The sequence below is a fragment of the Neofelis nebulosa genome, chromosome 16, assembly GCF_028018385.1.
Source record: "Neofelis nebulosa isolate mNeoNeb1 chromosome 16, mNeoNeb1.pri, whole genome shotgun sequence".
Taxonomy (NCBI): Eukaryota; Metazoa; Chordata; class Mammalia; order Carnivora; family Felidae; genus Neofelis; species Neofelis nebulosa.
This window is the reverse complement of record NC_080797.1, coordinates 18,241,680-18,267,310: the sequence shown is the minus strand read 5'-3', so window position 1 is coordinate 18,267,310 and position 25,631 is coordinate 18,241,680. Positions and strand designations below refer to the sequence as shown.

The 25,631-nt window shown below is 58.0% G+C and overlaps 1 protein-coding gene across 1 annotated transcript in view; it reads right to left on the bottom strand.

The window, feature by feature from the left end:
• The window catches only part of UBE2O (ubiquitin conjugating enzyme E2 O), a 58,219-nt gene that overhangs the window by 4,818 nt on the left and 27,770 nt on the right, over positions 1 to 25,631 (bottom strand). The window contains 17 exon segments of the mRNA XM_058705227.1: positions 282 to 418; positions 688 to 988; positions 990 to 1,082; positions 1,084 to 1,230; positions 1,232 to 1,397; positions 2,475 to 2,554; positions 3,178 to 3,306; positions 3,399 to 3,511; positions 3,773 to 3,927; positions 4,310 to 4,782; positions 5,026 to 5,176; positions 5,306 to 5,415; positions 5,843 to 5,986; positions 6,661 to 6,724; positions 7,022 to 7,119; positions 9,201 to 9,311; positions 9,415 to 9,474. Coding sequence (XP_058561210.1) covers positions 282 to 418; positions 688 to 988; positions 990 to 1,082; positions 1,084 to 1,230; positions 1,232 to 1,397; positions 2,475 to 2,554; positions 3,178 to 3,306; positions 3,399 to 3,511; positions 3,773 to 3,927; positions 4,310 to 4,782; positions 5,026 to 5,176; positions 5,306 to 5,415; positions 5,843 to 5,986; positions 6,661 to 6,724; positions 7,022 to 7,119; positions 9,201 to 9,311; positions 9,415 to 9,474 — 2,532 coding nt within the window.

Sequence of the window (25,631 nt, the reverse complement as noted above, 5' to 3'; positions counted from 1 at the left end):
CCGGGGGCGGGGTGAGGATTGCTCAAAGGCAACTTTCGCCTTTTCCACAACGTTGTAATATTTCAAGAGAACAGGACTCAGGTAAAGCTCTGTGCTTCAAAACTGACTTTTAACAGGAGGGAGAAAGGGAGGAGCCATGCGATCCGGACACACGTGCGGGGGTCCTGCCCCGTGAGGGGTGCGGACGGCCTCCCAGGTGCTGCCGGGTCCCGCGGCCCCCTGGGTACCAAGCACCCACACGAGCACGTCTGCAGCTGCCAGGCCCACGCCGGGCTACTTGCCATTCTGTCCTCGAAGGTCTTGACCATGATGCCGTCAGGCAGCGAGGTAGCCAGCAACGCCATCTCCTTCCGTACCGTGCTGAAGAACTTCTTGGCTTCCGGAGGCTGGAACTCAATTTTCTTAAAAGAGTGATTTGCTACAAGGCAAGAAAGAGCGGTCAATCGCTAACGGCAAGCCCCTGAGAGCTCTATCTGGAAACACAGCTGCCGCCCTTGGGAAGCCCGGCCCCGAGGGAGCGGCCGGCTGCTGGGTGTGCGCCCCGGACGGGGGGATAACCCCACGTGCTTCGCACCCGCCAGCCTGGCATCAGCACCAGTGACCACACCGGGGACGTGGCCTCCTCCCCTCAGGCGGCAGCTGGCCACCCGGCCTCCAGATCTGGCAACAAAAACAAGGTGAACTCACAGGGCGCGAACTCCAGCACTGAGAAGACCTCGCCCTTAGCGCTGGTGAAGGTGACTCCGGGCTTGCCGCCGCACTGCTGACAGAGCACCGGGGTCTCGCTGGGCCACTCGGCCTTCACGGGTGACTGCCCTTCCGGCTTCTCCTCCTTGCGCTCCGTGTCTGGCATCGCCTCCATCTTCTCCTCCTCTGCGATGGCCACGTTGTCCAGGGTCTTCTTGAGATTTTCCTGCAGTTTCTTGATGTCATCCAGAAACTTCTTCTCCCGAGTCGGTTTCTCCGGCTCCACTGTGGGGGAGGTGGGGCGAGCCTGTCAGAAGCTGCTCCACAGTCATGTTCTTGAGGCTCTCCAGGATCTTGATGGCCTCTTTCAGCTCCCGGAAGCTCTTCGGGGGCCCCGTCTTTGCCAGCCTTCTCCATCAGCCCAGCCACGGGGGCAGCCATGGCCACGGCCCCCTGAATGGCGGCCGTGGCAGCCTCTTCGCTGATCACTACCCCCTTGTCCTCCTCGGGGGCCGCCGGCTGCTCAGTGGGCGGGATGGGGGGGCTCCTCTATCTTGGGGTGCTCATCCTCCACCAGCCCGTTGTCTGTCTCCCAGCTGTCACTGTCGTCCTCCCACTCATCCGAGGACGCCCCGCTGGTGCTGCCTTCCACCGAGTCATAGTCCGACTCCTCAATCTCAGACTCAATGTTGTACAAGTGCTGGGGGGGGGGGGGGGGGGGGGGCGACGACAGGCAATTCAGAGAGGCTCTGCTGGGCGCTCCGGGGCCCTCACTCTGGGGGCCCGTCCCGACCCTCAGAGCGGATGGTGACTGGGTGCGTCGAGGCCTCGGCAGGCCCCTTCCACCCGTTCCCCCTCTCCTGTTCTCAACTCTGTAGTTGGGTCTCTCTGCACTAGCTGGTCCCCGGGTCTCTAGAAGGCGCCTCTGCCTGTCCCACACCCACTGCGGGGGGGAGGGGGGGCGGAGCTCAAAACCCCAACCAACGGCCAAAGGCTGTTCCAGCCTCCCCTGCCCCTGTGTGCACCCCTTGGCCACCATTTGACCTTGATGGCAAATCCGGCCCCTCCCCTAGAGGATTCAGGTCAGCCACCTCCGCGGGGCTGCATGGGTAGCTGAGAACGTGCGATGGCGGGGGGGAGGTTCAGCAGAGCTGGCCTGTGTCACATCCTGTTCCCGTACCCTGGAATGGCCGCCCGGACGAGGGGGTGAGTGAGTCACTCCCTCCCCTACCCCGTGAAGGTGCCAGGAGAGGGGAGCTGGGGCATGCAGATCAGCTCACACAAGGGGGGAGGGAAACGGTACTGAGAATAGCTTTGCTGCTCAGAGCCCACCAGCAGGGGCTGGGACTAGGGGCCAGCTCTTCTCCTTTCTCTTGCTGACGTGTGAAGAGTTTTCCTAGGACTGTTGGTGGGAAAGGCTCTATCTCCTATAGGAAGTAACCTGTGTTTCTCAGCACAGTGAGATGGGGACACAGGCAGATCTGGAAAGCTTGTGAAAATCTGCACACACCTGGCAACCTGGGGAACCTTCCAGGTGGGACAAGACTACGGGCCAGCTGTGGGCTGCCCCTCTGTTCTCCGGACTGCCCACACCACAGTTTTGCATGGGATAGCTCCTTCCTCTCAGGCGCTCTCTGAGACCCAGACGCCCCAAAGAAGAGACCCTCACCGGGAAGACCCGAGAGCCTGTCTCCCTGCTCCGTGAGCGACAGGAGACGAGCCACGGCTCCCAGCCCAGCTGCCACGGTGACGGTCTGGGCCTCAGCAGGGGCTTACCTGGGGCAGGAATGATGGTCTTTGAGTTGTCAGCCCACACCACCTCCACCTTGCTGCTGATGTCCACACGGGCCACCTGGCCAACTGATGGCTGCAGGGCAACGGGACAGGGTCAAGGGAGCATCTCTCTGAAGGGTGAGGGCCAGATCACCTCCAAAAGGGAGCTCCGGCAATGGGTGACAAGGGCGAGGCCGTGAGAAGGGACACGGGTGCCAGCCCGAGGCCGCATACGGTGAGCAGCTCAAGCGTGGGGCCCTCTGGCTCCGGCACCGGCAGCCAGACACCAAGCCCCTGTTAACTCCCTTCCCGCTCAGCATTCTGCCCTCCCTGGGCTTCCCGACCTTCTCGGGACGGGGTTCCTGCTCTTCCTCGGCTTGACCCCACCTGATGCTCCCACCTGCTCGCCAAGGCACTGCTTGGACGCCCCCTCCCCCAGCCTCTCCAGTGCCCCCACGGCACTCAGGACCAGGAGTCGGACTTCCCCACTAAACAGAACCACTGGGGCTCAGGGAGCAGCTACGTGCAGTCTGATCCTGACAGGCAGGCAAATCCTTGTGGAGGCGCACGCGAGGGCACGCGGAGCCCAGAGGAGACCTGCAGGTCTGGTCTCCTGGAGCCACCCGGTGGCAACTCCGGGGATCGCAGATGCTGCCTGGGGCGGGGAGCCGGCATGGAGGCCATGAACTGGGTGGGGGGGGGGGGGGGCAGGCAGACCTCATCCTCCCTGTGAGGAGCTCCATCCTCAGTATTGCCGATGCGGATGACAATGTCCGTGGTGCGGAACCGGAAGTCAGGGTGGTCAGCAATGTCGTAGACGCTCACGTCCTCCTCTTCTCCAATCAGCTGGAGCACGGGATGGGTTGTCATGAGCCCACGGGCCTTACAGCCAGCCCACCAGAGCCCACCCTGACGGAAGACGCGGGGGCTGCGCATACCTCCACGTCATCACCACTGGGCCGCAGCTTGAACCACTTCACCATGCAGGTGCGGCCCACGTGGTCCCCAGACTGCACCACGCCGTAGACGGCGGGATCTGGACAGGTCTGGACTGGGAAACCGGAGGAGGGAACGTGACTGAGGGCTAAGGAGCCCTGCCGCGCACCCCCCCCCCCGCCCCCACTACATCGCAGGGCACAGGGCACAGGACCCGTGTCCTCTGCCAGGCTGGCAGAGGCCAGAGAAGGCTGCCCCAGTCCTTGAAGAAGTTCTTCAAAGGGGGCGTCTCCTCCCTGAGCCCGAAACCTCCGGCCCCTCCCTCCCAAGCGCTGCCCGGGCCCTCGGCTGGGCGGCCTTCTGGGGCCGGCACTACCTCGCTTGTCCACCACAAAGTCTCCGGGGCAGAATTCGTTGTTGTCCAGGTGGTGCACGGGAAAGAGGTCGTTGGAGCGGATGTTGCACTCCACGGAGCCGTCTTGCCACATCACGTCTGCCGAGGTCATGGTGGTCACCACCTCCACCGCCACCCTGCAGGCGCGGGGCATCCGGTCGGCCGGGCCGCACGCAACAGGCAAGGAAAGAAGGAGGAAAGACAGGTCCGTGAATGCTCCCCCGCACGTCCCGTGCCCCGGGACCTCCTCTGAGGCCTCGTTGGGGAGAGCCCGGTGAACGCGGTCCCGGAGGCCAGGCTCGGGGCCCACACGGTGCCTCCATGCCACCTGCCGGCCCCACTCCCAGAGCTCTCCTCTCCACGCAGGCCAAGGCCAGGCACCTACGCGGCCTCAGCTGGGCCCCCCCCCCCCCCCGAGCCTGCGTGGGGGTCGCAGACCGTGCTTGCGTGTGCGGGAGCCACACGGACAGCCTCAGGCCGGACACTCAGCCAGGAGGGGGAGGGCGCCTCTGGGTTTACCTGTCCCCCGGCTTAAAGTCACGAGTGATTTTATTCTTCTTCCGCTTGTGTTTCCGCTTCAAGTTCTTGATGGACAAGGGGATGCTCTTTTTTCTACTTGTGCCGCTGCCACTCTGGGAGGAGGTGGTGGAGCTGGCGGAGGAGGTCACCGAGCTGGTGTCATCCGTGTCATCGGCGGCCTCGTCGTCCGCGTCCTGCTCTGCCGAGTGCAGCCTGTCGTCGCCACCTTCCTTCAGCAGGAAGGGGGGCAGCTGCTCCCCCGCGTCCTGGGCCTCCTCTGGGCCCTCATCCTGCATCTCCACCGGGCTGGCGGCCCCATCGGGCGTCTCCTCGGGGCTGACGGACCCCGTTTCGCTCTTGGCCTTGGCCCCTCCTTTCTTTCCCGGGTCCTCCATGGAATGGTCTCGGGAGCACTGCGTGTCCGGGGAGCAGGACATGATCCTCACCACCTGCTTCTTCAACAGGCGCTTCACCTGTGAGGGCGGAGCAGGAGGCACGGGGGCTGTGGAGCAGCAGGGCGCCCCTGGCCCCACCCTGGGCGTGTGGGACACCCAGGCAGCTTGGGGGGGAGGGGGGCAGCGATACACATCGAGGTGGCCTGCAAGGTGATCGGGGCTGCCCCCCAAGGCCTAAAGCACAGACCGTCCTTCCCGGCCGTGGAAATAGCTCACGGCCAGTTCCTCAAACGCCCACCTATCCCAACCCCAAGGACGTACCTTCTTGGCCATAGAGCCCTCCCCCTGGGCGCAGTGTTTTTCTGGACATTCACAGGCAATCTTGGCCGGCTCTACCTTGGCTGGGAAGACATACAGACAGCGCTCCCCAAGCTGCCGCTGAGCATGGTCAAAGCATCCGAGACGCTTCACCCTGGGAGGGAGAGAAGTGAGGGCTGGACCAACGGTGATCTCGGCCCCCCCACGGCTCTCACTTGGGTCCAGAGACACGAGCAGGGCACGCTACCGGGGTCGCTGGAGTGGGCATGCTGGAGCCACTCACCTGCCTAGGTTTTCCTGGGTAATGACAGAGGGCGGGGGGCTGACGCTGTCCGTGCCCCCTGGACAGAAACTCTTGGTAATCCATGTGACTTTTAGCTCTACGACCTGCACCTGGGGATGGCGGGTGGGACAGGGCCTTAGTCGGCAGCTTGACGGCTTTCTCAGTTAAGCAGCTGCCCCGGAGCCCACCTGACCTCCGGAGCAGGAAGCCAGATGGATCTTCACGGCCTACGACCAAGTAGGACACCCCCAGAGCAGGCCCCGCCTGTAACAACTACAGCCTCACCCCACGGATCCCCACCCTGTCAGGGCCCGGTGGGTCCACCACTCACCGCTGTGCCACCTTGCTGGGTCAGGCTGGGGGACACCTGCCTAGCAGTTACCCCAAGACCACGCCCTGGCTTCCCTCTATCCTTAAAGCCCTTTCAGATCAAGAGGGCTAAGGGGCCTCTTGGTCCTCCGAGCAGACAGCAAGGGAGTGGTAAGAGCTCAGCGCCAGGGCGCAGAGGCTGAGGCCCCGGCCCCACCCCAGCCTTACCTCTTCCACCACCACACGGAACTTGCTCTTCGTGCTGAGCACAGGCTTGACCCCAGACAGCCACTGGGCGCTAGAGAAGATCTTGGCGGGGCCGATGAGCACCTGGCCCGGGTAGAAGCCATAGGAGTCATCAAAGAAGAGACCCTGCAGGATGTGGGGCCAGAGAGAAAGTCCTTATGAGTGGCACCCGCCCAGGGGACAGTGCTCTCTGCATCTACGCCTGCCTCACCTCACACCTGCATGCTCCCCAGCCCTCTAAGCTGAGACAGACCCTAGGGCTCCGGAGCAGCACGCATCGCATCTAAAATGCACATAAATCACCCAGGGAGCTCACTAGAACGTACACCTGACTCATTCCAACAAGCTCTCAGGCCAGGTCAGTGTTGTTGGTCAAGGGTGACACTTTGAGGGCTCTAGAGGGCAGGAGTCCCCACACCGGCCTGATCATGCGCCCTTCCCATACTTACTTATAAACAGTCACATACTATCGCTCTAAAATATCCGACTGTAACAACACAGTGTACTACTCTAATACCGAAGAGTCGCTATTTGTTAAAGAAAACATACAGTTAACAAAAGGCAAAGAGAAGTTCTAATACTTTCTGTCCAGGTCTAGACTTCTAGACCTTTTTGTACGCACCCACCCCTTTTCTCGGAAACCACTCTGCCTAGAAGCGGCGTCTGCTTAGCCCGGGCTAGCTCGCAGCTCTCTGCTAAGAAGTCCTTCTTCCTGCGCGGCCCAGAGGGCAGAGGAACAAGAGACTCTGTCCCCTCCAAGCCCGCCCCCGGAGAAGCCTGCCTGGGTGGAGCAAACGTACAGAGTCGCTGACGTGGGGACAGACGTCATAGAGCTTGGCGCCGTCTTCTGTGTTCATGGAGCACCTGAAACAGCGAACACGGGTTTGGTCTCCACCAGGGCACAGTGACGGACACACCGGTCCAAGTGGTTCCCCCGAGACAAACAAGGCCCCGACCCCCGAGTACTGACTACCATTAAAAATGATCGAAAATAAAGCACCAACCCCCAACAGATGCTCTAAATTAGGCCAGGGCGACAGGAGACCAGCCCAGGGGCGGGCCCCCAGAGCCAGCAGCGCGCGTCACCGCAGGCCCCACGAGAAGACACCCTCGGCCCTCCCCGGCCCGCGGGTGGCCCCGTATCACGGGTGAGCTGTGTACCTGGCACCGTTGGACAGCTTCAGGATGATCTGGTTCTTTAAGTCGTAGACCTTCCCCAGCCAGCAGTCGTAGGCAATGTAGTCCCCGTACATGAAGGGCTGTGGACCGGGCCGCGGTGTGAGAGGCAGCGGGAGGCACTGGTGTGCAGCCCACCAGCTCCTCTTTGCCCGGAGACGGAGGAGGAGGGATCCGAGGAGCTCGCTGCCTGAGCCGGCCCGCCCCCCCCCTCCCCCGAGTTCTACGCTGCACCCCGGCTCCCCCTCCCAGGTCGGAGGAGGGGGTGGCGGGGGGGGGGCGGTCTGCCTGGCGGCAACGAGAGACCTGTGCCGAGGCCACGGAGCCTCCGAGGACACAGGGCTCCGGGGCAGGACTGGGCTGTGGAGGTGGCAGGTGGAGGGTGGTTACGTGGACAAGTAAGCGATACATAAGCAAGTGTCTCCCTGCTGGGAAAGGTTCTCACTCACACAGAAAAGGGGAAAGGAAAGAACGAACCTGAGCTGCTCAAACGGAACTAGAAGTATTGAGACAAAATCACATATTTTCATGTGTGCGTAGAAGAGGTGCTGACAAATTCAGACGTGCCTCCGGGTACACACACAGGCATCTCCTGGTGTGGTCCTGAGAGGCCCTGCTGGCGATCCGTATACCCTGCACACAGCCAGATTTCTGTTTAAAATGCCATTCCCCTCTGAAAGGAACCAAGGCTCTTGGGAGAAATGGCTGATTCCAGGGCCGGATCAGAAGAGGTAGAAAGTAAGAAGGTGCTTAAAACAAAACAAAACAAAACAAAACAAAAACCAAAAACAAGACCCGGGATGGGAAAGTGTCGAAAGGACACAGATATCAGCTTGAAGGGGCGCTTACTGGCCAAATCTGCAATAATTTAAGCAACAAAACACTGGCAGTAATGGATTGCAACCAACCGAACAGAAGGGGACCTCGGAGTCCATACCGACGTAAAAAGAATTAAACGAACGAGGCTGAAAGTGAAGCTCTTCCGTACAGAATGCCAACTAATAAAAAGGACGAGAAGCCACCGTGCCATCAAATCACCACTCGGCAAGCATTAGAGGGCTAGCCGGCTCAGGTGGGAATTGCTAACGGAGGCTAAGGCTGGCGGATCGGGGTCTCAGCAATTATGAGCACAACCCCGGAGCACCTCCCCGCAAAGCTGGCCGGCTCGGGTGGGAAGTGCTAACCGAGGCTGGGGCTGGTGGGCCAGGGTTTCAAAAGTAACAGGTTATTGACGCAACCCTGAGGCATCTCTCCCCAGAGCAGAATCCCTTGCAAAGGTGGTGTAAATGGTGACCTTGTGGAGAGGCTGGGCAGACGCCAATACTGCCGGGATCACGACGACCACCCCTACTGTGGCCGCTGGATGTCACGGGCCAGGAAGAGCTCTGGGTGTTGCTGGGGCGGTCCTGACAAGGATGCGGGGCCTGAGTCTGGTCAGGAGGCCGATGACACGGCTCCGCGCTCAGGTCAGCCACTGGAAGGTACCAGGGCGTGGACAACAAAGCAAGACTGGGGAGCAGTTCCAGATGAGGAATCAAAGAGCGGACAACCGAATGCAAAGTGTGCTTCTGAATGGAGTCCCGGATCGGAGGGGAAAGGCCGTTGGAACAGCCGGATGGGGTCTCTGGGTCGGACAGATGCGTGCTAATGCCACCTTCCTGAACGGGGGGGCTGAAAGACGGGTTCCGGGTTTGGGGAAGTACGCACCGTAGTGCTTCAGGCCCGTGGGGCGCTGTGTCTGTAGCTTGCTCTCCAGCGTGTCAGAGAAAAGACTAGGGAGACAGAAGGAAATGTGGGGAAGGGAGGAGGAAGGTGATGGGGCAAACGGAGGGAAAGGTTCACCGCCAAGGAGCCCAGTGACACAGGGAGCATGGGAACGTACAGCTTTCCCTAAGTTTGAAATCACTTAAAAAAGAAACTAAGGAAGAAATTTGTTTTTTCAAAACAGAGTGTTAAAGAAGAAAGGGAGCGAGGGAAGGAAAACCCCACCAGCAATGCGTGCCGGAGGCACAGGGAGGTGTCCCGACCTCACGTCTGCACGGCTTCCTCACAAGGAGCGCCACTCAGGCGAGCCCGCCCTGGGAAGGTGCCCGGAAGGTGTGGTGCGCGTGGGGACAACCGGACAGACAGCAGAGGGCGGTCACCGGCGGGCGGGGCCGCTCACCCAGATGTGCTGCAGGTCCTTGCTGTTGACGGGGTAGATGATGCAGTTGGTGCCGATGAGCTTGACGGCACAGTCGATGCTGACGTCGATCACGGTGCCGCACTGGCTGTCCTGGGGAGGAGAAGGCATCCAGGCCCGAGCAGGCGCACGGCACCGGCCGCCAGGGCAGACCCGGCCCAGACACTCCCCAGGCAACCCCCGCGCCAACACTCACGGTGGATCGCATGTGCCGGACCACGTCCCGGGGCACCACAGAGCGGTCCTCTAGCTTCAGCTGAGAAAGAGAACACGGTGTGACAGAATGGCCTCTGATGTCATCACGGGGTGCGTTCCCCCCCCAACTTCTGACTACGCTGTGACACACAGACAGCCAAGCACACAAACCCCAAGTGCCGAGCACGGCTTTGGCCAGCGCCACACGCCCTCTAACGGCAGCCAGACTGACAGACAGAACTCCAGGCGCTACCTCCCGGAGCTCCAAAGGCAAACAGTACGGTGACCGAAGGTCGTTTCGATCATACCGAGAAGCGTGCCTAAATGACAGATCACATAAGGCCTCCTTCAAATGACAGGTTCAACAGCCCGTCACACAGCAAGACCGCTTGGCTAGGAGTGACATCCTTTTCCTACTTTCTGCGAGTGCCTGCCTGCGCCCCCACTGAGCGCTGAGTTACAGGGGGTGGAGGAGCGGCGTGACACCGGGCCACGTGGGTCACCCTGACGCCCGCTATCGCCTGACACGACCTTGTAATCTGGGCTATCCTTTCCGACCAGCCGCAGCCTGCTCCTTATCTACTGCTCCGCAGAGCCGAGCACAGCACCGCGGGGGAGCCCTCGCGACGGCCGGCTCTGGAGCCCCGCCAACTGCTCGGCGAGCACCGGACCCATCCCTTCACAGCCAGCCAGGGCCCCTCGAGGGCTGACCCCCGCCTCTGCCAGGCACGGGGTCCCCCTCCAATGGCCCAGCCGCAAGACGGTGGTCCACCGGGCCCACGTGTTCTTCTTTGCTGGCTCGCCCAACCCGGGGACGCCCCTCGGGAATGCTTCACTGAGTCACGGTACCGGGCGAGTTTCTGACCGCCCGCCTCCTTTGGACGGGCACCTCCGAGACCCCAAACCACAGGGGTGCGAGAGCTATTCTCTCAAACAACACCCAACCTAAGACTCCTCAGGCTCACTCCCCCAGTGCAAGGCCCAGGGCAGGGAAAGGTGAACTCCACGGAAGGAGAACTGAGACACCGGCTCAAGGTCACCGAAATTTTGGCAACGATGGCTGACACAAACTCTGCTATCAGTAGGATGATGTGATTTACAAAAAAGTAAAGGAGGAAGCGACGGGCCCCATTATTGACAAGCGATGGAGATTCTCCTACCTGGGAATATAAGCCCATGATCCAGCTAAGAGTAAGCCCGGGGGTTAAAATCAGGGGTCCCTGAGCCAGACACTTACACGTGCCAGCTGTGAAACCTCAGGGAAGTCACTTACGTTCACACGTGAGAGCAGCCGTCTGGGAGTGGTGGAGGGGATTACAAAGGCAATGAAAGCACAGACGGTCACAGGGCACCGGGCACACAGTAAGTGCTCAGCTAATGCCAGATCTGCCGTCTCCCAGGGCACAGGCTGAAGGCCCTCTGAGGTCAGGCTCTTTCTTCTTCCCTCTGCTCAAAGACCCCAGGAGGCTGTGAGGGGCCACAAGGAGCTCTGCTCAGGGTCTGCCGTGATGATGGTGCCACTTTTCCAACTCAAAGAACTTCTTATCCTGTAACCCTCTGTGCCCAGAGCTCTGGTCTGGGTCATGGTATTTTCAGTGCTGTCCCACCCTATCTCAAACCTCTGCTCCCATTTTAGACTTCAAAAGCCACAATTGCAGATCTTCCCAAGTTGCCATAGAAACCAAAGTGACAGTGCCAGGAAATCCAATGGGAGAGGGGCTGCGCTGTGTGGGACACAGGGGTGCTACCCTTGGTGTGAGCCATGGCCGTGGGCACAGGCCACCTTATCTGCCCGGGGATCCCTGAGGAGAGCCAGCCCCAAGTTGAGTCTGCAGATCACGTCCCCACCGAGGGGTCTGTGTCGGGCCCGACAGAGCTTCAGGGAAGGGACGGGCACAGGCCCAGCTCCCGAATCAGTGTAGTCTGTGATGGCACGCCGCCCGGCCTCGCAGCACCCTGGCCCGAGGGACGCTGCTCCTGAGGGTGGGTGGGTGGGTGGGTGGGACCGAGGCGACCGTCCCGAGGCCAGAGCGGGAACGGCACGTGGGTGAAGGCTGGTGTCACTGCAAGGCCAGAGGCGGGCTTCCTCCATCCTGCCTTCGTGAGCCCGTGCGGAAGGGGGCAGGGCAGCAGTTCACGGTGTTCTTGGGAGAGGGGAGCTGGGGAGCAAACACCGGCCTCTGGATATGGCTCTGCTGACCTCCCCACCTGGTCCTCAGGCCCTTCTAACTCTCTGTGACAAGGAGTGACATTTCTCCAAAGCCCTGACAATGCGGGGAGGGGAGCGGAGTGGGAACGGCAGGGAGGAGAAAGGGGTGTGGCGGCCACGGGTCTGGCTACATAGCCTTCCCTCGGGAATTCCAGACGGTGAGAGAAGGGCGTCTGGAAGGGCTTAGATCAACCTGCAAGGCTCTCGCTGATCTTTCACAACCTTCCTCCCCAGCTCCCTACGTCCCACCCACACGGGGCACCGCCTGTGTCCACACAAGCCAGTCCTCCCCCTCCTAGGCGCCTCTCCACCGCACAGGTCCTTCCAAACGCTCTCCTTTCCTCGCCCCACTCCCGTCACGTGCTACCTGCATCGCGAAGGCTCTCCATAGCCCCACTCTGGGAGGCACCTCAGTGCTCCCGGGGGCTCGGGAGCTCTGGAGTCCTCTGCCCACGGCACCGCCCAAGTGCGACAAGCAGCTTCCTCGGTGCTATGTGTGTTGTAACCTGTGAGGTCCTCCACGGAGCTCCGAAGCACACTACTCCGGCCATTCCCATGTTACAGAGAAGTAAATGGAGACAGAAAGAAAACACAGCTCCACGGAGGTGGACCTTGACTTGAACTCAATCTGGCTCCAGGGGCCATTCTCTTAACCGCACAAAAAGCCCAACCCTCCCTGGAGCCGCAAAAATGAGAAGCGAGTAAAACACGTTCCTGGAAGGTCCATCACAGTGAAAGACAGCAGATCAGCGCTGTATTCATTCCTGGGCCGGGGATGCAGAGATCGGGCACCCAGACGGCGGGCACTGGAGGCCAGCACTAGAGGGCGCTGTGCCCGCTCTAGGAAAACTCCGGGCTCTGGAGCTGAACCAGCCGCGAGGCAAAACCTACCAGTGATTTTCTGGTAGGTACACCCTGACTGCAGTTGCCGAAAACTCGTTACCGGAGTGGGATCTGAGGTGGGGGATGGACAGGTCCCAACTGCCATTACCGGCTCTAAATTGCTGAACAACCTCTGAGGAGGGGACTATCAACATTTTTTGAGAGGGTAGCTGCCAGAGGCTTCTGAACAGGGGGGAGAAAAAAGATACCACACCAAAATGCTGACCTGTCTCCGAATGAGAAGGGACTGTGGATGGCTTTTAAAGGGAGCGTGCACTACTTCAGACGATTTTGGGACACGACTGTGGGACGTCGTTTGCTCCCCCTGCCTGCTCTGGAAACAGCGACGCTGGCGCTGCCCTGCGGGAGGAGAGCCAGGCCTCACAGAGGAGGTGACTCATCTGAACAATGATGACTGAGCACCGGCCATGGGCCAGGCGCTGGGGAGACAAGTGCCTGCTCTCACAAAGCTTAAGCTCTAGCGCAAGGAGGAGACGCACGCGTGTGAGTGCACACACGGGTCAGGCGGTGCTAAGTTCCATACAGAAAAAAAAAGGCAACTCAGGGGCAGGGGTGAGAGACCAGGGAGGGGAGGAAGCAAGAGTGAGTGAGTTATTTTATTTACTTTTTAAAGTAGGCTTCATGCCCATTGCAGAGCCCAACGTGGGGCTTGAAGTCACGACCCTGAGATCAAGACCTGAGCGGAGATCAACAGTTAGATGCTTAACCAACTGAGCCACCCAGGCACCCCAGTGAGTGAGTTCTTTTCAAGGCTGGTCAGGAAAGGTCACGCCAAGGTGCCATCTGACCGGAGATCTGAGTACAAGAAGGCGGTGAGCTTTCCAAGCAGAGAGAAAGGCTGCCGCAAAGACCCTGTGGGCCTGCGTGTTCTATGACCAGCAAGGAGGGCAGTAAGCAGATGAGGCTGGCTCATTCAGGCCTTGGACAAAGACCCATTCCATCCAGTGCGGGCTCGGAGCAGAGCGCGTGCATGACAATAACGTTAAAAGGATCCTCTGGCTGCCGGCTGTAAAGAGGGGTAGGGAGACCAGTTAGCCAAGTGGTTCTCAACTGGGGGCGACTTTGCTCCCCAGAGAACATTTGGAGTGTCTGGAGGCATTTTTCATTTCACTGTCACCACTGGGAAAAGGGGTTTCTGGTACACAGTGGGGAGGGATGCTGCTAAACGTCCAAGGAAGCACAGGACAGCCCCCCACCCTATTATCCCTGATGCCATGACAAAGAATGCGCTGGCCCAAAGCATCAGCTGCATTGAGGCTGAGAAGCCCTGAGGCTGCCCCCAGAATGGTGGCAGGAGGGAGACAAGAGCACTGGGGGAAAGGATCGCCCTCCATACAGTCTCATCAGAAGGCAGAGCTCACTGGGGCGCCTGGGTGACTCAGTCGGTTAAGCGTCCGACTTCAGCTCAGGTCACGATCTCGCGGTCCGTGAGTTCGAGCCCCGCGTCGGGCTCTGTGCTGACAGCCTGGAGCCCGCTTCGGATTCTGTGTCTCCCTCTCTCTCTGCCCCTCCCCTGCTCATGCTCTCTCTGTCTCAAAAATAAGTAAAAACATTAAAAAAAATTTTTTTTTTAAGAAAGAAGGCAGAGCTCATAGTTGGGAAGCAACACAGATCACAGGGAAAAGGCAACACGGCAGGGAGGCTAGGCACTTCCATCACCTCCATTTGAGCCCCACGGAGCTCTGCTCTGACCAGGAGGACTACTCTCCTCTCCCTGCCCCCACCCGAGGTGCACACTGCTTCTGAGCTGGGGTCTCGGGGCCCACCAGTGACAACACGACAGAAACACGAGCTGGTCCTGCAATCCTTGGTCTAGACCCTCACTCATAACATTGCTCTTTATTGACCTGGAGGAGCCCAAATTCACGATCAACTGTTTCAAGAGTAGAAAAAGGCAAACTGAGGCTGATCAACAGGTTGAAAATGCAAGAAGCTGCTTTCAAGCGGACCGAACGTCACATCCGTAGGACTGGGTGGCCGTAAGGGCTGGCCTGCTCAGTGGAGGCCAAGCACTTGCTCTGGGGAAAAAAAGCAGCTTTGTTCCTGGTCAGGAGCCCGAGCACAGGGGCCCCCAGTGTGAGAGGGGAAGCGGCAGAAAGTCCCCCAACAAAAGGCAAAGGAGGGGCCTTAAAGGTACCTGAGCATCTGTGTCAGGGCTGGAACCCGCCCACCAGCCACCGCCATCTCCTGTCAGACTCTGGCGAGGGCCACAACACAAGCAAAGTGGGTAGATCTCCTTAAGTACCACCCGAGAAAAACCAACCTGGTCTTTGCGGGGGGGGGGGGGGGGGGGGGCAGTGATATTCTCACCACCAGACTCTCAACTTACAACCAGAAAGAGCTTCAAACCCAAAAGGTACGGCATCATGCCAAGCACCCACGGGCGCCTAATAAAGTCTCAGATCACAAGGACAAGCTGGCTGCCAGGCCCTCACGGTGCCCTGGTGAGCAAGTGGAAAACTGGGGACAGCCGGCAGCGGGCCCAGCTTGGGTTTGTATTCAGAGTGAGGTTTTACTACACTCCCCTCGACTGAGCCAGGCCCGAGACCCCGGGGAGACCGCTCAGGGGCCTCACGGTGCTCAGCAAGGAAACCAGAATCTTCTGAGCTACGCTGCTGCTTTGCCCGGTGAGGGGAGGTGGAGGGCAGCGTGGCCCAGCAGACGCACGTAGGAATCAGGCTGTTTACCTAGGCCAGGACTCAAAGAACAGAGTCCTGAAAGGAATATGAGGTCAGACGAGCACTGGAAATTTCTAAAGGCTTATTACTTCCCAAGGGGGTTACAACCCCATACAGCCTGAGCCGAGGCTGAGTCCAAGCCGTACCGGAGAAGGATGAAACAGGTCAACAGGGGCTTCCACTTGTGACGAGGACCCCAGGGCCTCCTAAGCAGACCCCCACCCCTTCAGTGTCACACACACTTTTGATGCTGTCCCCGAGCCTGAAGGGCCTAGCCATGCTGCCTGTGGGCCGGGTCCACTGCAAGCACCACGCCGCACTGGGTGGGGGGGTGGGGGGGGAACCCAGCAGTAGAGGGGGCATGCTGGTGAGTGGCACACACACGTGCTCCGCCGGCTTCCGTTTGGGGAGGTGAGAACAGAGGAAATCATTCACCAGGAACTTTGCTGACACCTAGGATGGAGGCCATTCAATTTCTTCAGAGCTTCCTGTAGGTTCAGGGCTAGAGAGAACATCCAAATGTACAAGGAGTGAACACTGCCTTTAAAGAATTTACGAGCACCTGGCACGGAGATGGGTGGGGAGGGGGATGGTCCAGTGGCCTTAACCCTTTCCCCTCCCCGAGGTAACTGCAACTGGGTGGCCAGAGAAGCTAATTATGCCAGACTGGGAAGTTTGTCCTGCAGTGAAGACTTCTAGAAAAGTTTTGGAAATCCCAGAATGAATGGAATGCTCTCTAGAGCAGTGTTTTCCAAACTGTGGGCTGTGACCCATTAGTCAGGAAACCAATTTAGGGGCACCTGGGCAGCTCAGCTGGTTGAGCGTCCAACTGTTGGTTTGGCTCAGGTCATGATCTCCCAGTTCGTGAGTTCGAGCCCCAAGGTGGGCTCTGAGCTGACAGAGCGGAGCCTGCTTGGGATTTCCTCTCTCTGCCTCTCCCCCTGCTCAAGCTCTCTCTCAAAATAAATAAACTTTGAAATCATGATGTAAAATTTAATATTCTACAGTGGGTCGCTTTCAAGAAGCTTGAGAGCCCCCACCCTGCCTACCTATCTGCCCGGTGCCTATGCCCGGCTCTACTGGTTCTCTCTGGCTATGGTTTTGGCCAGTTGCATCCAGGAGAGAGAAACAGCTCATCAGAAGCTGGTCTGGAGCCAAAAACAAGCAAACAAACAAAAAACCCCAGATCTGTATGTTCACACGTAGACACTGTGGGAGTGGGGAACCTCGAACTCTGTGACATTACTTACAAACGTCAGTATGGTGGCTTTCAGAACCGGAAAACCGGAAGTGAGAGGAAATGGCACGTGAGCCCGAATTCCCCGTTCACACTGGGTCTGGGGATGTGACTGGTCAGGGATTCTAGCATATGCCGGGGTAAGGCCTTTCTCAGAGCAGGTGACCATCATGTGGCCAGCCCCGGACAACCCAGCAGTCAGCAAGCTGCCCACCTGAGGACAGAAGGTTTTACCAGCAAAACACAAATGGCCAGAGGGCCTCCCATGCATGGGGAGGAGAGAACAGCTGGAAATGTCTGGGCAGTATGGAAGAAAAGACAAAGGTCAGTGCCCCTAACCAGAAAATCCTATTAATTGTGGAAATCATTCATCGGAAGTTCTGCTAAAGCCAAAGACTGAGGTCAATTAATTCCATAATTTTTTAGTGTTTTCTATAGATTCAGAATGAGATAAGCATAAAAATCTGTAGGAATATGCACATACATTTAGATGGGGAGAAAAAACGAAAATACGTGCAAACATTTATACACAATACATACACATACACTGCTTAGCTGGGTAGGGAGAAGAAAAACTCCTGTTTCTGGATGGTTGGTGGGGGAAGGTGGGAAGGGCCAGGCTGCACAGGAACTAACCATCAGAGATACAGGCAAGGGATGTCCACCACCTCCTCTGCGTCAGATGAAAACTGGCCAGGCCTCTGTGCTCTCAGCCCCCGGGGGCAGCACTGTCCCCAGGGAGCTCCCTCTTTGATCCCACACCCCAGACACCGCAATCTGGGCTGGGCAATGCGGCATGACTGCATCACTGCCTGGAAAGTGCAGCTGCAGCTTGCCAGCCTGCTGGAATGGCCTGGGAGGCACAGCCTGCCCCAGGGGGCAGAGCAAGGGGACCGAGTCCAACTGCCTGCGAAGTGAGGGGGCAGGACTGGGGAGCTGCGCCCGCGGCAGGCCAGCTGGAGCCTGGGCAGCAGGGCTGGGTCTCTACAGATGCCGTGATGTTTGGGGTGCGGTGCGTGCATTCGGTGGCAAGAGGCCGCAGGGACATAGAACAAAACCGCCCATGACTCCTGGATTTGAAGGGAGGGTACAAACAGGAAGCTTTAGGAGGAAACCTCCCTCCTCAAGGAGCACGACTAAAAGGTAGAAAAGGAAACAGTAAACAGGACTTCTTCTTCTGTTCTTGGGGCCAGGCTGCTGTCCTAGGGCTGCTGGGCATCCCTGGCGGTAAGCACGCCGCGGGCCAACTGTCCAGGCGCAGAGAGGGCTCATGGCCTCATCGCTGCCTTCCAGACCTCCACCACCTGATGTCAGGTCGGCTCAGGGAACGACAGACCTTTACTGAGCTTGCACAGTGTAGGGAGGAGTGCCACACGCTCTGCCCCTGGCAGACCTCACAGCCTCTACAAGGGGCACCGCCATTACCGGAGTCCGGGGGGCTTGGACAGGCAGGTGAGCTGCCCAAGACCGCCCTGGCAAGAGCACTCCAGAGCCGGTTTTGCAAACTTGCCCTTCCTCATCTGGCAAGCGTGACCTACGGCGCAGCCCTCGGGCATGGCGCTGGCCAACGAGAACCGTGCTGACGCGGTGTGGCCCCTGACGGCAGCCCCGCCATCTTCCCAGAGCTTACTGAAATGCAGACTCCCAGGTCCCACCCCAGCTCTGCCGCCTGGGAGTCCACATGTTGACGACATCTCTGCTCTCCGGGTGACCCGTGCGCACGGTACGCCGTCTTCACGTAACAGAGGGTCTCGACAGAGAGGGTATCGGGATAGAGGGAGGGACAGCCCTGTCCCAGGTGCACTGCTCAGTCCAAAGCCCCAGGAGGGTATTCTGAGAAGAGGCATTCTGAAAACACTACCCCCAAACCTGGCTACTCTAACTAGCACTTTAAAGGCGGCAAGGGAGGAGGAGAAATAGCTCAAAGGGACTGTCTCCGGGTCCAGTGGGGGGGGGGGGGGGGCAGGCCCACTCTCCAACCGTAAGGGACCCCACGTGGAAGAAACGTACCCTCCCTGGACCCACAACCGACCTCTGCTTGTTTCCCAAACACCTGCGGTTACTACCTCCCGGCAGAGGAGTACCCTACATCCTGGGGTGCTGCGTGCCACTTGGGCACCAGATGGCCCTGCGGCTGGTACGCTAGGGGCTGAGCTTACCTCTGGGTCTGGTCGTTGAGTCTCAAAAACCCTGAGTGCCCAGCACTCGCCCGTGGCAACTTGCGGTAGGATGACACGGCTCACTGGGCTGGGACTTAAGATACTTGCAGACGAAGCGGCAGAGTCGCTGAGACTGGGGTAAGACAGCAATGGTGCTGTCGCATCGAGGTGGCCTGTCTCCCTACCGCACAACCACCAGGCCCGGCAGAGGCTGGTGCTGCCCTGGGGACGTCCTCTCACCTCCCCGGGTGTTAGCCACCTCATCTGGAACAACAGCCCCGGGCCGGGCACGCTCCGGCTCTTCCAGCTTGCGCTCATTCCCCATAACATCGGGGGAGGGGGGGGGCGGGCAGGGGCAGGTTTCTAGCACCTGCCCGCCGCTGTCACCACGGAGGGGCAGTCTGTTTGGAGCGTGCATCCCTACAGACCTCTCAAGTAGGCAGGCTAAACAGAAACATGTCCCTGGTCTGCCCGGTCTAAGAAAGCCCCACGCCAGGAGCACCCGGGCCCAGCCTGAAGCGGGCGCCGCCTCTGAGGTACTTACAGAGCCGCTGGAGAAAGCGAACACACACACACACACACACACGCACGCGCGCGAGGTAACGTCTGCAAAGACTGAAACAAGATGCAACAATTAGCATAAGGGCACATCCGGACCTAGATATCACTAGGAAAAAGCCTTTTACAAACTGAAGGGATTTTAGGTACAACAGGGGAGCTATTCCAAGAAAACCCACAAGAGGGGCGCCTGGGTGGCTCGGTCAGTTAATCATCCGACTTCGGCTCCGGTCATGATCTCACGGTCCGTGAGTTCGAGCCCCGCGTCGGGCTCTGGGCTGATGGCTCAGAGCCTGGAGCCTGCTTTGGATTCTGTGTTTCTCTCTCTCTCTGACCCTCCCCCGTTCATGCTCTGTCTCTCTCTGTCTCAAAAATAAATAAACGTTAAAAACAAAAAAAACCCACAAGAAATCTTATAGTATACAAATAACCATGTTCCCGTTCATAGGGTCAAAATTCTCCCCTCCTTTTAATGAGTGTGGACACACTCACCCACAGGAGATCCGAGCAGGAGTGAACCAGAGAGTGTGGGACAGAGCGCGCTCAGCTGGGTCCGAAGCTACAGTAACACTGGCCGACACTGCTACCCACGCTCCGGGGCGCAGGAGGTGACAGCACTGCCTGGACCGAGGGGGTCCAGCAAGCAGATCATCTCAGCCCTGGGTGAGGGGTGCTCAGGGGGGAGGGGGAGGAGGTACGTCTAGGTGCCTCACAGACCTCCTTCAACCCCCACCGCCGCCTCAGGGGGAAGGTCTTCTCCCCATGTCGGACAGGAAACGTGCAGGACAGTCACAGAGCTGCCCCATCCCAGGACCAGAACAGCGTCTCCACCCCAGGCTGCTCCAGGGCGCGCCTGCGGGGTCAGGGAAGGGTGAAGGGTGACTAGTGAACAGACACCAGCATGCGAGACACAGAACCGCAGCCGTCCAGTGATCTTCTCTGTACAATGAGGCACGGAGCTTCTCTCCTTCTCCTGGGCCCTTCTGGGCTCTTCGCACAAAGGGCCTCTCAGCCAGAATTCACAGTATCACAAACCCGAGGGGAACGCGCTGCCTGAGAGCAAAAGGGCAAAACCGACTTGCACCCGCTTTTGGACACCGGGCCTTACAATCGGCAGCTGCGAGGTGGTGTTTTGGCTGACCACACGCTACCGTGTTGGTCTTTGAAGGGCCACAGGTGGAAGCCGACAAACGGCCCCATAAAAACGGAGCAGAGGAAGTCTAGATATTTAACTTGGCAAGTGCCAAAATCGCGAAAGATTGTGAGGAAAGACGGAGGCAGCCTCAGTAGGGCTCTTGGGAGGAGGACTAGGTTCTAAGGCGGCTACCCATCAGAATCCTCGCGCTCTTTTAAAACGGATGCCTGGGGGCGCCTGGGTGGCTCAGTCGGTTAAGCGTCCGACTTCGGCTCAGGGCATGATCTCGTGGTCCATGAGTTCGAGCCCCACGTTGGGCTCTGTGCTGACAGCTCAGAGCCTGGAGCCTGTTTCGGATTCTGTGTCTCCCTCTCTCTCTGACCCTCCCCCGTTCATGCTCTGTCTCTGTCTCAAAAATAAATAAACGTTAAAAAAAATTAAAAAAAAAAAAAAAAAAGGATGCCTGGGGTGCCTGGGCGGGGAGGGGGGGGGGGGTTCGGTCGGTTGAGCATCTGACTCTTGGTTTGGCTCAGGTCATGATCTCATGGTTTATGGGTTTGAGACCCGCATCGGGCTCTGTGCTGACAGTGTGGAGCCTCCTCGGGTCTCTCCCCTTCCCTCTGCCCCTCCTCCACGTGGGTGCACACTCTCTTTCTCTCAAAATTAGTAATAAATAAACTTGAAAATAAAATAAAACAAAACAGGTTCTTTATTTAGCTTTTACCCCAAACCTACTGAGTCTCTGGGTGAAGCCAGAAATGTGCTTCTTAACATCCCCCAGGCAAGTCTTGACAAAGAGCCTGGTGAAAACAGTTCCGACCCAGTCAGTAAGTTTCCCTTTCTTCTAAAACAAAATAGAACCCCAACTACTTAGGGACATTTGTTTTTAATTTAAAAATATTTCAGGGGTGCCTGGGTGGCTCAGTCGGTTGAGCGTCCGACTTCGGCTCAGGTCATGATCTCACCGTCTGTGAGTTCAAGCCCCACGTCGGGCTCTGTGCTGACAGCTCGGAGCCTGCAGCCTGCTTCGGATTCTGTGACTCCCTCTCTCTCTGACCCTCCCCGTTCATGCTCTGTCTCTCTCTGTCTCAAAGATAAATAAACGTCAAAAATAAAATAAAATTAAAAAAAAAAAAGAAAAAAAAGTAAATAAAGATATTTCAGGGCGCCTTGGCGGCTCAGTCGGTTAAGCATCCGACTCTTGAAGTTGGCTCTGGTTGCGATCTCATGGTCGTGAGACGAGGCCCCGCGTCCAGCTCTGCACCGAGCGCAGAACCTGCTCGGGATTCTCTCTCTGCCCCTCTCTTGCAAGCGTGCTCTCTCTCTCCAACGAGATAAACTTTAAGAAATAAAAAATAACTTTTAAAAATGTTTTAAAGATATTTAAAGATATAAACCTGGAGATCAAGGTACAAAAACAAGATGACTAAAATAACGAACACGGTGAGACCCAACCGATTACCGCCGCTTGCCTCAGTTTTCCCTGATACACTCGTGGTTCAGCCTCTGACGAGATACACGGGCACCAGGTCGTCAAAGTGATGTGGCCCCAACTGTGACCTCTTTTCAGGTGGTCCAGACCCTGATCTAGGCCAGTTACCAGACCGACGCCAACAACGAAGCCTGAGGCCCTGCGACCGCTTTTAGTGCAAAACCTCTATTGACCAGCTGCTACCGAGGTGGCAGAGAGCAGATTCTGCCGAACCAGAAGGCGACACCAGACTGGCATCTGAAGATACCTGGGGGACACGGTTTCGCCACCTTAAAGACTTCCAGGCAGAAAGGCAGCTCCTGGGCCCGTACTGTGACCACGAGAGCCCGATTTTTAGAGCTGGGTTTCAGGACGGGTGTGAGCCAGTAAATGAAATGTGGCTCTGCCCACGGGTAAGTGCTCCAAATCTGAGACAGAACTACCCTGGTATGAAGGGTGTGTCACTGTCTGGCCCAAATCATCCAAGATGGCCACACTTCATCTTTACAGATGCTCCCGCTCCCTTTCTTCACCTTCCCTCCTGGGAGCCCGCAGAAACATGACATCATCTCCAAGATGACATAATCTTCACTCAGCAAAGAGCTGACACCTCATTTCCACAGTGGCTTGTGACATCCAGCCTCACCTCCACCCACAACACCTGCGTCTCCTTCGGGCCACGCTCCCAAACACTGAGAATCAGCTGCTGATCAATAGCCACTCTCTGCAAAATGCATCCTACCTTCCGTGGCAGACTCAGACTGAAAGGGATCCACTCAGCACTGCTATTTTTAAAAATGCAAATATGGTAGGAAAAGGCAGTAAAAATAACACACCAGGGCCCCGATCCAAGGCAGATTCTTTGCCGAGGGGCCAGGATTTCATTGAAGTAGGGGTGGAGTGTGTGGGGCTCAGGGTGGCTGATCTTCCTATGGAGTTTTGTTTTTTATCACACCTGTGTGCACAGAGCTGCGAAGACCGTACAGACTCCCCCTGCCTCCAACCTCTCCCTGGTGAGCCACCCCACAGCAGGTAAGCTGAACCCATCCCAGAGGGGCGGGCAGGCTTCACGGTCCTTCCCGGAATGACTATGCCAAACACTGACGGTTCTCTGCTTCCCTCAATTCTAAAATGACATCCTTCCAAGACAAACCGAGGTGGGTGTTGCAAACATTCCCCCACCCCCCAGGGAAGCGGGGGCTTGGTAAAGGCACAGCGAGCCAAGGAGGAGACACACAAGACCCCGGGATGGGAAGCAAGCTGGGGTCCTGCATCATTCAGTGATGGTCCTGACGGCCAGATGGTCCCAAACTGCGGACAGCCTTCCAAATTGGCCAGTCGACACTGCCGATGCTATGGCCACAGAGAGCCCAACAGACAGGCGGATCCCGCTGCTGCGAGTCAGGAGACGTGGCCTCGCCACTGCGGCGCCAACACGATGGCCATGGTGGCTTCCTTTCCCCAGCTCCCCACGTCACTAGAATCAGGTCAGGACAGGAGCAGGTACCTTGCCTCTGAGCAAAGATTTCAAACTAAATGAAACACAAATATTTAGCAGCCCGTTTCTGGGCAGAGTTCATCGTAATTGGCATGGCTGGGAAAGCGGGAAGGACTCCCCAGCAGCCACCGGAAAAAGAGGTAAGGAGGAAACACCTAATGGTACCGCAGACGGATCTCTAACAGGCCCTCTGGCCCTCTAACAGGGAATGGGAATAATCACGGCTACGACAAGTGCCCCATGGCCGAACCCAAGTGTCGAGAAGGGCCAGAGACTTGCTGGGGTACGGGTTACAGCTTCTATGGAATAAACCTCTCAGCCTTTCTGGGCTGGCCGTCTTCCCTTAATCCCGGGGTCCTGGGAGCCGGCAAACAGGTTGCTGGAGTGGGAGTCTGAAGAAGAACCAGAAGGTGACACCAGACTGGCATCTGAAGAGTCCTTCCACCTCTAGTAGGCTGCACCCAGACCTTCTCAAGGACCACCGATTCTAAGTGGAGGAAGGCGGGGACAGATAAAGACGTCTCAGGGGCTCAGCTATGGTCCTGCGAGGGCCAACCAAGCCACGTGAGGGCAAAGGCAGGCCTGCGGCGATGGTTTTGAGCTCTCTGTGTGTAATAAGCCCTGGAAGGCGCCAGGACACGTGTGGCAAACAGTAAGTAATCAAGAACGATTTCCTTCCCGTGCCCCCTGCCCATGCTCTCCCAACCTTTTCCAAGTTTACTTCACTCATCTGCAATCTGAACTGTCCCGACACAGTAGATGACGTACAGAAACTGTTGAATGAAGTACACGGGGAGAGGTATGATGGAGGTGTCTCCCATTAACCCACTTTTGTCAGGCTGTAGCTCCAGTCCTGTCTCTCCTCTATCAAGGGCTGGACAGGGACAGAGCCTGCCCTGTAGAGAAGTCTGGGCTCCTGACCGGTTGCTTCCTTTGACATTTATGATACGCCTCTCCCTTGATCGACTACAGACCGACAAACCATCCATCCACTGATGCAACCAACTAAACACCTACAGGATGCCAGATGCTGTGTCTGATGCTCACGAAACATGGGGAAACGAGACAGACTCAGCCGGGGCAGAGCCAAGAAGGGTGCGGAAGACGGGTAGTTCCGTAAGCAATTACGAGCTGACGAGTGCGGGGCTGGGGGAAAGCATGAGCGGCCACACGAACAACCACGGCTTTGGTTTGTCCAGATGGCCGCGCTCAGGTCTTTGCTCAGATGTCACCTCCTCAGAAAGGCCTTCTTTGAGCGCCCCATCTGGACCCCTCCCTCCTCATTCTCTACATACTCCCACTTTTCCTCCACAGCACCCGCCATCCCCTGCACCCATCGCCGTTTGTCCCATTCGACGTGACTGCCCCCCACGAGGGCAGGCACCGCTCACCACCGCATCCCCACCACAGTGCCAGGAATCCACAGGGTGGAGGAGGATGTGAACATTCGGGCCTGAGAGGGAACCCACTGGGGCAGTCGGCAGCATGGCACCTACGAAGCCATCTGCATACCGGAGGTACTGCCTACTGTTCGGAAACGCCACTACCTCGAGGAGGCTGGGTTTTCCAAACCGCAAGCCCAGAGTCCATTTCCTGTGACGTCTGCCCTGCCTCCTCTTGGCGGAGGGTGGTGCCGAAGGGCACGCTACCTGTGGTCATAAGCCTGGCCTAGTGGCTCAGCTCCCAACCGCCAACGCCAGCAGCCCATGGGTCTAGTGTGACAGTTCTGATGGGTGTCCGCACAAAAGGAACCGCTTCACAGGTAACCGCGATCTGAACAAGCAGCACTCGTGCCGAACAGGCCAAGAGCCACATGAAAAGAAGCACCGCCTGGAAGGGTGAGGCCGCCTTACCACTCGGTTCTCAGTCCGCCAGCCTTTCAACAGTATTTTAAACCCAGTTTTGATTATTACACCCACAGGGTGTAGAGAATTTGGAGAGGATTCAGAGCAGCGCTAGAAACAGGATCTGCGAGGAAAGAGGGAAACACACTCTAGGACAGAAACGAGAAGCCCGGGATCGCTTCTGTCTTCGAGTCTGGAACTTCCATGAAAACACTCAGCAACTCCAAATGTCTGTGGAGAACTTGGAGTAGGGATGGCCGGGATGGCCGGGCGGCTCGGTCAGTTAAGCGTCATGATCTCACAGCGTGAGTTCGAGCCCCGCATTGTCACTTGCGCTGACAGTGCCGAGCCCGCTTAGGATTCTCTCTCTCTCTCTCTCTCTCTCTCTGGCCCTCCTCCACTCGTGTGCTCTGGCTCACACACACACTCTCTCTCTCAAGATAAACTTAAAACAAACAAACAGACAAATAAAGTAGGGATGCTGGGGCAAAAGGAAGAAACCAGGGTCAGGTAACTCCCCTCCAGA